Source organism: Notamacropus eugenii, chromosome 2 (assembly GCF_028372415.1).
Source record: "Notamacropus eugenii isolate mMacEug1 chromosome 2, mMacEug1.pri_v2, whole genome shotgun sequence".
In the NCBI taxonomy this organism is placed as follows: domain Eukaryota; kingdom Metazoa; phylum Chordata; class Mammalia; order Diprotodontia; family Macropodidae; genus Notamacropus; species Notamacropus eugenii.
Window position 1 is genome coordinate 234644868 of NC_092873.1, and position 10439 is coordinate 234655306.

At 39.5% G+C, this 10439-nt stretch overlaps 1 protein-coding gene and 1 long non-coding RNA gene across 3 annotated transcripts in view; one reads left to right on the forward strand and one right to left on the reverse strand.

Moving 5' to 3' along the window:
* LOC140526968 (utrophin-like) overlaps nt 1-6046 on the reverse strand; it is a 74294-nt gene extending 68248 nt beyond the window's left edge. The window contains exons 1-2 of one of the 2 annotated variants that reach the window (XM_072643582.1): nt 5966-6044; nt 225-419 (exon numbers count right to left, since the gene is read on the reverse strand). In XM_072643582.1, the coding sequence (XP_072499683.1) occupies nt 225-419; nt 5966-6016 (246 nt within the window). In that variant the 5' untranslated portion in view covers nt 6017-6044. Of the gene's footprint in view, nt 1-224; nt 420-5965 lie in introns of both variants that reach the window. The other variant, XM_072643584.1, reaches the window with a different exon arrangement.
* Nucleotides 6047-6110: 64 nt separating this feature from the next.
* Nucleotides 6111-8804, forward strand: LOC140526972 (uncharacterized). The gene is made up of 4 exons (XR_011974627.1): nt 6111-6428; nt 7204-7329; nt 7805-7946; nt 8636-8804. It is a non-coding gene; the product is annotated as an uncharacterized lncRNA (long non-coding RNA).
* Nucleotides 8805-10439: the final 1635 nt, after the last annotated feature.

Genomic DNA, 10439 nt, shown 5'->3' on the forward strand with positions numbered 1-10439 from the left:
GCTTTGCAAAGTTTTTGTACATAATCAATTTTACCTACAAAACTTTAAGAAGCATAATTATATTTACCCAGAAAAGATAGGAAAGAGACAGGATTGTTATATCACCAATTTTGGGTGCCATTTCACTTGGCTGCAGGTCAAAAAATACATGGTTTACTTTAAACAAATTGGTATCTCAAAATGTCATTTGACTGCTCCTCTTCAAATATAACGTTGACAATTACCTTTACTGACTCTTCCTGCGCAGAGAACTGTTCCGAGAAACCACTGCTGAGATTGGTAAAACTGAGTAACACTTCTAGGTGCGCCATGGAGAGTAAGACTTTGTTAATTTCGAGATAATCTGTAGGGAGGGGAGTGGATCTATTTCCACACAGATGTGGATGATCAACTGTAACACTCTGCTCAATGGGGGTCACCTGTAGAAAAAAAAGGAATATGGTTAATACATACTCATCTAAAGGGAACACACTGCAAATTATAGTAAGCTGAAATCAAACGAAAAAAGCACTTCTAAGTTACTACTCTATGGTAGACATTGTGGAAATGTACAAAATTTAAAATAAAATAAAACAAACCATGTTCTCAAGAAGCTTACATTATATCAAACCAAAGTGCTACCGTTCCCAAAGACATTAAGAATTTTTAAAACAATATATTTACCAAAAGCAAAATGTTAGAGAAATAGTTCTATTGGTAAAGCAAACCTGCCCATATAAATACTCTAATACAGTATTTAAAAATCTGCACTCCTGCAAACTTCTAGCAATCTCATTTCAGTATTGACTTGAAATACACTATAAAACAGAATCTAAACATTATTATAATGACCAATCAACAAAGTACATTTGGAGAGGAAATTTTCTTCCTTATTTCTCATTTATATCACAAGCTATAACATTTTTCAAATCCTCCACTAATACTACACAAAATTATAAAGGGCTTTTGTATGTTTTAACCTGAATTCTTAAATATACTTCCTTAGGAACTACTATAAGAGGGAAATAGAGAATGGTAAAAATTATATTTTGAAGTTTTCTAGTTACAGTTCTACCCTCAAACAACCTCTCCTCCTTTGATGTCAGCATCACACAAATATAATCAGGATGAAGAAACTATTCGGTTGGTGTTTCTTCTAAAAAATATGCTTTTCAGTTAATGGAAAGTTCACCTGTGCAGGAACAGAGCTCAAATTTCACATAAAAGCAGCAAGGCACCAAAAAAAAAAAAAAAAGCAAAACAGAAAAGGACTTAAGTATAGAAAGTTACTACAGTGACAGGGAAGATCAAAGCACAAACTAGGAGGAAGACAATAGTGTAAAAATGACTCCTTGTAAAACTCAAAGAAGAATGTAATTTGGTCTTAGGTCCAAAAAGAACTCTTAGAAGAGTTAAAAAGGGATTTTAAAAAACAAATTAGAGAAACAGAAAAAAAATTTTATTCTCCTTTCTCTTTCCTTTTTTCCTTTTCCTTTCCCTTTCCCCTTTATTCTTTTCTTTTCCTTTCCCTTTCCTTTTTTTCTCTCCTCCATCCTTTCATCCTCATTTCTGTCTCTTTTCTGTTTGTTCTTTGTTCTTTGCTTTCCTTGCCTTCCCCTCCCATCCTTCTTCTTCCCTTCCTTTCCTCTCCCTCTGTCCTTAGAGGGTATTATACCGTTACCTTGCAGTAAGATACTCAAAACAAAAGAAAGGAAGCTGGTATCACAGAAACCTGGAAGTGTTTAACAGATTAGATTTTTTACACTCACAACATTCCATTCTTGATGATGCAACACTGAGCCCCACCCAAGCCCCCACCCCCAGCTAGTCCTCACTTTTGTCCAGAGGACCACTCAGAATGAATGTTAAAAAAAACAACTCTCTGTTTTGGGTGGAAACCCTGAGGTTCCGCCCCCTCCTATTTGATTTTTTGAAAATATAACAAGAGACCTTTCTTTACTTCAGAATAGAGGGGTAAAGTGTAAGAAGACATGAACACTAGGAAGGCAGGGTGTGAAGGGCTTTGAATACCAAACAGTATTTGATATTTTATACACTCTACCACACTTGACATTGATCACTTCTATTATGACCTACTGTTTGGATTTTTATCACCCTGTTAGCCGAAATTCCTGTCCTGAGCTACACAAAAGGAAAGATACTATTTCTTTCCCCATTTTTCAGATCTCTTTGGAATAGAGACCCAGTAAGGTATACTGCTGGATCAAAGGGTATGCACATTTTTGTGGCCCTTTAAACATAGTCCTAAACTGTTCTCCAGAATGGTTGGATCAGCTCACAGCTCCACCAACAATGAATTAGTGTGCCCACTGTCCCACATCATCTCCTAGGATAAGTTCATCAAATCACAACTCACCCCCATGTTCCTAATTCCTCTAATTAGAGGGTTCAAAGGTGAAGTACCAAAACTCCTACCCATACTCCCAGGGCTCCTGCTCCACCATCCCTCTTTCTGGCCTCCATTTGGTATATTGTCCTGATGTGACAGTCCTCTTCCAGAAAGGACAAACAACAACCTCTCAGTAGTACAAACTGCCCCCCTCCTCCTTTCCCTTTTCCTTTCCTTCCCCTCTTCTTCCCATTTTTCCTTGCCTTTTCCTTTGCTTCCCCTTGCCCTTTCTTCTCCTCCTTTCCCTTTTTCTTTTTTCCTTTTCTTTCCCTTCCCCTCCCTTTTTCTTGCCTTCCTTTCCTCTCCCTCTGTCTGTACCGGGTATTATACCCTTACCTTCCAGTAAGATACCAAAACAAGGGCAATGAGGAGAAGGGAAGCTGGTATCCCAGTAACCTGGAAAGTGTTGAACAGATTAGATTTTCTCCACTTATATCACTCTATCCTTGATGATGTAACAATTGGGCCCCACCCAAGCCTCCACCAAGTCCTCCCTTGGATTCAAAAGACCACTTGGAATGAATGCAAAAAACGGCATTTGTTTTGACCAGAACCCTGAAGTTCTGTCCCTCCTAGATGGTTTTTTTGACAGTATAAAAAGAGACACATCTTTACTTCAAAACACAGGAGTACAGTGTAAGCAGACATGAAAACTAGGAAGGCAGGCTCTGAAGGGCTTTGAATACCAAACAATATTTGATATTTTATAGACTCTACTACACTGTACATTGATCACTTCTATTGTCACCTATTGTATAGATCTTTATCACCCTCTTAGCCAAGTTCCTGACCTGAGGTATGTAAAAGGAAAGATACTATTTCTGTCCCCATTTTGAAGATCTCTTTGGGATAGAGACCTAGTGGGTATATTTCTGGGTCAAAGGGTATTCACATTTCTGTGGCCCGTTGAACATAGTACCAAATTGTTCTCCAGAATGGTTGGATCAGCTCACAGCTCCACCAATAATTAATTAGTGTGTCAACTCTGCCATATCCTCTCCTAGGATAAATCCATCAAATCAAAACTCACCACCATGTTCCTAATTCCTCTAATTAGAGGGTTCAAAGGTGGAGCACCAAAACTCCTACCCATACTCCCAGGGCTCCTGCTCCACCATCCCTCTTCTTGCCTCCATTTTATATATTGTCCTGATGTGACAGTCCTCTTCCAGAAAAAAGGACAAACAACAACCTGTCAGTAGTACAAACTGCCCTCCTCCTCCTTTCCCTTTTCCTTTCCTTCCCTTCTCATTCCCATTTTTCCTTGCCTTTTCCTTTGCTTCCCCCTCCCCTTTCTTCTCTTCCATTCCTTCTCCTTTCTCTTTTTCTTTTTTCCTTTTCCTTCCCTTCCCCTCCCTTGTTCTTGCCTTCCTTTCCTCTCCCTCTTTCTACAGAGGGTATTATACCCTTACCTTCCAGTAAGATACCAAAACAAGGGCAATGAGGAGAAGGGAAGCTGGCATCCCAGTAACCTGGAAAGTGTTTAACAGATTAGATTTTCTACACTTATATCACTCTGTCCTTCATGATGCAAGAATTGTTCCCCACACCCACAAAGTCTTCCCTGGGGTCGGAAAGACCACTCAAAATGAATGTAAAAAACTGCATCTGTTTTGGCCAGAAACCCTGAGGTTCCTCCCCCTCCCAGATTGATTTTTCTGACAATATATAAAGAGACCTTTCTTTACTTCAAAAGAGAGGAGCAAAGTGTAAGAAGACATGAAAACTTGGAAGGCTGGTTGTAAAGATCTTTAAATACCAAACAGTATGTTATACACTCCACTACACTGTACATTCATCACTTCTCCTACTGCAACCTTTTGTATAGGTCTTTATCACTCTGTTACCCCAAGCTCCTCTCCAGAGCTATGTAAAAGATATAAAAGAGAGTAAAAGATAGTAAAAAGATGTAAAAGATTCCTTTTCCCTTTTTTAAGATCTCTTTGGGATACAGACCCAGCAGGGGTATTGCTGGGTCAAACAAAGGATATGCATATTTTATGGCCCTTTAAACACAATATCAAATTGTTCTCCAGAGTGGTTGGATCAGCTCACAGGTCCACCAACAATGAATTAGTGTTTCCACTGTCCCACATCATCTCCTAGGATAAGTCCTTCAAATCACAACTCACCACCCTGTTCCTAATTCCTCTAATTAGAGGGTTCAAAGGTGGAGCACCAAAACTCCTACCCATACTCCCAGGGCTCCTTGCTCCATCATCCCTCTTCTTGCCTCCATTTTGTATATTGTCCTGATGTGGCAGTCCTCCTCCAGAAAGAAGGACAAACAACAACCTGTAAGTAGTAGAAACTGCCCCACCTCCTCCTTTCCCTTTTCCTTTCCTTCCCCTCTCCTTCCCATTTGTCCTTGCCTTTTCCTTTCCTCCCCCTTCCCCTTTCTTCTCTTCCTTTCCTTCTCCTTTCTCATTTTCTTTTTTCCTTTTCCTTCCTTTCCCCTCCCTTTTTCTTGCCTTCCTTTCCTCTCCCTCTGTCTATACAGGGTATTATACCCTTATCTTCCAGTAAGATACCAAAACAAGTGCAATGAGGAGAAAGGAAGCTGGCATCCCAGCAACCTCGAAAGTGTTTAAGAGATTAGATTTCCTATACTTATATCACTCTGTCCTTGATGATGCAAGAATTGGGCCCTACACCCACGAAGTCCTCCCTTGGGTCCAAAAGACCACTCAGAATGAATGTAAAAAACTGCATCTGTTTTGGCCAGAAACCCTGAGGCTACTCCCCCTCCTAGATTGATTTTTTGACAATATGAACAGAGACCTTTCTTTACTTCAAAAGAGAGGAGTAAAGTATAGGAAAACATGAAAACTGGGAAGGCAGGCTGCAAAGGGCTTTGAATACCAAACAATATTTGATATTTTATACACTCTACTCCACTGTACATTGATCACCTCTATTGTCACCTACTGTATAGATCTTTATCACCCTCTTAGCCAAGTTCAAGTCCTGAGGTATGTAAAAGGAAAGACACTATTTCTTTCCCCATTTTGAAGATCTCTTTGGGATAGAGACCTAGTGGGTATATTTCTGGGTCAAAGGGTATGCACATTTCTGTGGCCCTTTGAACATAGTACCAAATTGTTCTCCAGAATGGTTGGATCAGCTCACAGCTCCACCAACAATGAATTAATGTGTCAACTCTGCCATATCCTCTCCTAGGATAAATCCATCAAATCAAAAGTCACCACCATGTTCTTAATTCCTCTAATTAGAGGGTTCAAAGGTGGAGTACCAAAACTCCTACCCATACTCCCAGGGCTCCTTGCTCCATCATCCCTCTTCTTGCCTCCATTTTATATATTGTCCTGATGTGACAGTCCTCTTCCAGAAAGAAGGACAAACAACAACCTGTCATTAGTACACACTGCCTCACCTCCTCCTTTCCCTTTTCCTTTCCTTCCCCTGTCCTTCCCATTTGTCCTTGACTTTTCCTTTCCTTCCCCTTCCCCTTTCTTCTCTTCCTTTCCTTCTCCTTTCCCTTTTTCTTCCGTTCCCCTCCCTTTTTCTTGCCTTCCTTTCCTCTCCCTCTTTCTACGGAGGGTTTTATATCCTTACCTTCCAGTTAGATACCAAAACAAGGACAATGAGGAGAAGGGAAACTGGCATCCCAGTAACCTGGAAAGTGTTGAACAGATTAGATTTTCTCCACTTGTATCACTCTGTCCTTGATGATGCAATAATTGGGCCCCACCCAAGCCTCCATCACCACCAACTTGTGTCCAGAGGACCACTCAGAATGAATGTAAGAAACAACTGTATCTGTTTTGGCCAGAAACCCTGAAGTTCTGTCCCTCCTAGATTGTTTTTTTGATAGTATAAAAAGAGACCTTTCTTTACTTCAAAACAGAGGAGTAAAGTGTAAGAAGACATGAAAACTAGGAAGGCAGGCTCTGAAGGGCTTTGAATACCAAACAATATTTGATATTTTATACACTCTACTACACTGTACATTGATCACTTCTCTTGTCACCTGTTGTATAGATCTTTATCACCCTCTTCGCCAAGTTCCTGACCTGAGGTATGTAAATGGAAAGATACTATTTCTTTCCCCAATTTGAAGATGTCATTGGGATGGAGACCTAGTGGGTATATTTCTGGGTCAAAGGGTATGCACTTTTCTGTGGCCCTTTGAACATAGTACCAAATTGTTCTCCAGAATGGTTGGATCAGCTCACAGCTCCACCAACATTGAATTAGTGTGCCAGCTCTCCCATATCATCTCTAACATTTATCATTTTGCTCTTTTACCACATTAGCCAATCTGATAAGTGTGATGTGGTACCTCAGAGCTCTTTTAATCTACATCTCTAAGAAATAGTGATTTAGAGCATTTTTTCATATGACTATAGATAGCTCTAATTTCTTCCTCTGAAAACTGCTGGTTTATATTCTTTGACCATTTATTAATTGAGGAAACAACCCCCTCATTTTCCTAAAACAAACATAATGGAACCTCTGTGCTAAATGACTGACTATACCATTCCTTCACCTTTCATAATTCTATCAATAAATAACCTTGAATACTATGTTGCATTACTGAATGACCTAGGAAGAGATAGTAAAAGCCAACAATAAAACAGAGATACAGATGTTAATAATAGCATATGGTGCTTTCAAGTTGACAAAGCACTGAATAGATATTATTTCATTTGATCCCCGTAATTCTATCATGTAGATGTTACCATTACACTCCTTCTACAAATGATGTAACTGAGACTGAATCCAACTGTATAGCCTCAGTCATTCCTGCAAAGGACTTTGCTCCCATAATCTTGAACTTCTGTCCCTTCCAGCTGCACCTTGAATCTGATGCCTTGTCTGCTTCAAACTCTAAAGAACAAGATGGAGTGCCCAGGAGAAGTCCATCACATCTAAACTCACCACCATGTTCCTAATTCCTCTAATTGGCGAGTTCAGAGGTGGAGCAACAAAGCTTCAAAATTCCTTCCTTTAGAGAGGGCAGAAATTGGTCTTTCCTATCACTCCACCTTACATCTGATGCCCTGCCTGGTTCCAGTTCCAAGGAATGCCCTCTACCTATACTCCCTGATGTCCTGCTCCACCCCCCTTTCCTGCCTCCTTTTGTGTATTGTACCCCTCTTTAAATGGGGGCCACCTCCAGTCATTCCAATCTCTATCTTGTCCAGAAATTCTGGCCTCTTCCCCTCTCAGATTGTTGGGGTTGTTATGGGTTAATTAGATAAAAGGGGACACTCCTTGGCTCATTTCTCAACTCATCTTAGTCACTCAATGGGCCTTGCCTCAGTCAAGCTGAGACCTAGTAAAGACCTTAGTTTCAAAAAGCTAAGGTCTCCCACTGCATCCAAAGCCATCTCTAGTCATCCTGACTGTCTATCTCTTATCTATGTAGTCATACTAAATGTCTTGACACAGGGCCCAGATGGCTCCTAAGGAGAAAGTAAGGCTGATGACTTTTCACAGCCCTCCCTCACTGAAATCCAATTCACTGGCAACTCATAGCATCATCTTCCTGATGTGACAGTCCTCTTCCAGAAGGAAGGACAAACAACATTCTGTGAGTAATACAAACTGCCCCAGTGGAGACACAACTGGCCACTTCCAATCTGGGGGTGCAGTTTCTTCCTTCTTCTTTCCTTGTCATCTGTCCCCTTTCCGTTCCCCTTTTTCTCTTTCATTTCCATTCCAAAATTCCTTTCCTCTTTTCACTTTTTACTTTCATTCATCCCCTTCCTTTCCTTTCCTCTCATTTTCCTTTCCCCTTTCCTTCTCCTCCTTCCTGTTCCCTTTCTCTCCCTCTGTCCCTTACCTTTGGCTACAATGCACAAAGCAAAGGAAATTGGGAGAACGGAAACTGGTATCCTTGACAGCTGAAAGGTCTTCACAGGCTAGATCTGTTTTTGAAGACCAGGCTTTATACCCACTGTCATTTCCTAGCGCTTCTCTTTCCTGGGGATTGGTTGAACCTTGACAACAACTTAGGGTGAATGTGAATAGCAAATCAAGTACTATCCCCCATGAAGCAATTTCTGGTAATGAAAATACTCTCTGCTTCCTCAAGTTGTCTGAGATCACATCAGAGGTTTCCTTTTTCTGCATCCAAGCGCTGTAAGTAGGAGACACGTGTTCCAGTGATTATGCCTTGACATTGTTATGTCTCGTCCTCAGAAGTAGTAACTGTAAGCGTATCTCTTCTCTCCTGTTTTCCTCCATCGGGTGCTGTAACATCTCTTCTCCTCTCTGCAGAACTTCCTCAATCTGGGCCTTCTCCTCATCCAACTGAGAATGGAAAGAGAAAAACAAGTCAATATTTCACTTGGATATCTCTCGAGCAATGTATATTTCTTTACTAGAAAGAACATATCCATCATGATGAATTTCTGTAAATGAATATCCCATTAAAAATTTAAAATAAGTACATTAAAATTATAGCATTTACATTTAATAGATTTGGACATGTATAGTCTGTCAGATTGCTTGCTGTCTTCGGGAGAAGGGAAAAATTGGAATTAAAAATCATAAAAAAATGAATGTTGCAAACTGCCTTTACATATAATTGGAAAAAATAAAATACTATTAGGTGGAAAAAAATTCTAACAATTATATTGTTTCCAAAAATGTTTTGAATCCTCTTGGATCTTTTAAAAAAGCTCCTGCAATTTCAACAGGGACTCTCCAACGAGTAAACTACCTCTACCAATGTAGGTTATCACGTACTTTCCAAAAGCTATGTGAAACAAGGAAAGTAACTTGCCTAGGATAAAAGATCTAAGTATATGTTAGAGGCAGGACTAGAACCTAGGTCTTCCTAGTTTAGCTGCATCAGCAGTATATCACACTGTCTCTCTAAATTATATGTTAAAATAGCTTACAATTTAAACCATGCTGATCCTTAGTTAATTCTCCTTGAAATTTTAACTCTCTTAGAAGCATTATATAAATCATTTGGCAATTGCTACATTGAAACCCAACGTCAAAAACTCTCACCTTAAAATTCTCCACCACAAATGACATGGTATGGGGGGAAGGGGAGAACACGCACAAGGTTATTGGGGTTAAGTGATTTGCTCAGGGTCACAAAGCTAGCAAGTGTCAAGTGTGTGAGGACAGATTTGAACTCAGATACTCTTGACTCCAGGGCCAGTGCTCTATTCACGTGCTCCACAGCATGATATTTAAGGCATTTATTCACAGAAAAATGAAGTGGATTATACCTTTTCATCTTCATCACTGGGCTTTTCTACAGCCTTCACCAAAGTTTTTAAATCATGCTCTAGTTTGTCTAGGTCCACTGAATGCATAGCAGCCTCAACAGGTTGTGATTTCACAGAAATTGTCTTTGAGAAAAGCTCTTGGTCGATCAACATCTACAGAAGAGAGCAAAAAAGAAAGCATAGCTAAGGACAGGTGAACCAAAAACAGAACATGACTCCAAGTAAGTCCAATGACTACAGTAGAGGAAAGAAGCAAATGAGGTAAAACCAGATTTCAATAAGCAAGACAACTGTAAAATAGGCAGAAATGAAAAGGAAAAAAAATTAATTTGCCAATCAGGTCAAGCAGAGATTCCTCATCATTTCTTTGTACTTTCGCATATTGGGAGATCTTTTCAAAGCTATAGTGACTTCAACTCCATTCAGGTTTCATGAGATTACACATCAAGAGGTGACACAAAGCCATATATTGGGTGACAAGACAGCAAAGACAATAACTCCTTGGCATGAAGTCGTGTCAGATACTAAAAACGAAATCTCTCTAACACTGTGTTTTAATGCTTGGTACAAGATCTTTAATAGTTACAAAAATTCCTTTTAGCCTTCTTAAAAATAGAACTGACTGGAATTATTTCCCCAAAACACTAGCTTGAGACTTTCCTGATTATGTAAATGAAGCTATAGGATTTTTGAAAGAGAAGACTTTGCCTGAAAATGCCATTTACCTAAAATCTCTCTGAAGGTTTTGCTTCACTTGAAGTTTTTGTGTGTCAGAATATTGTTAAAATTATATATATATATATATATATATATATATATATATATATATATATATA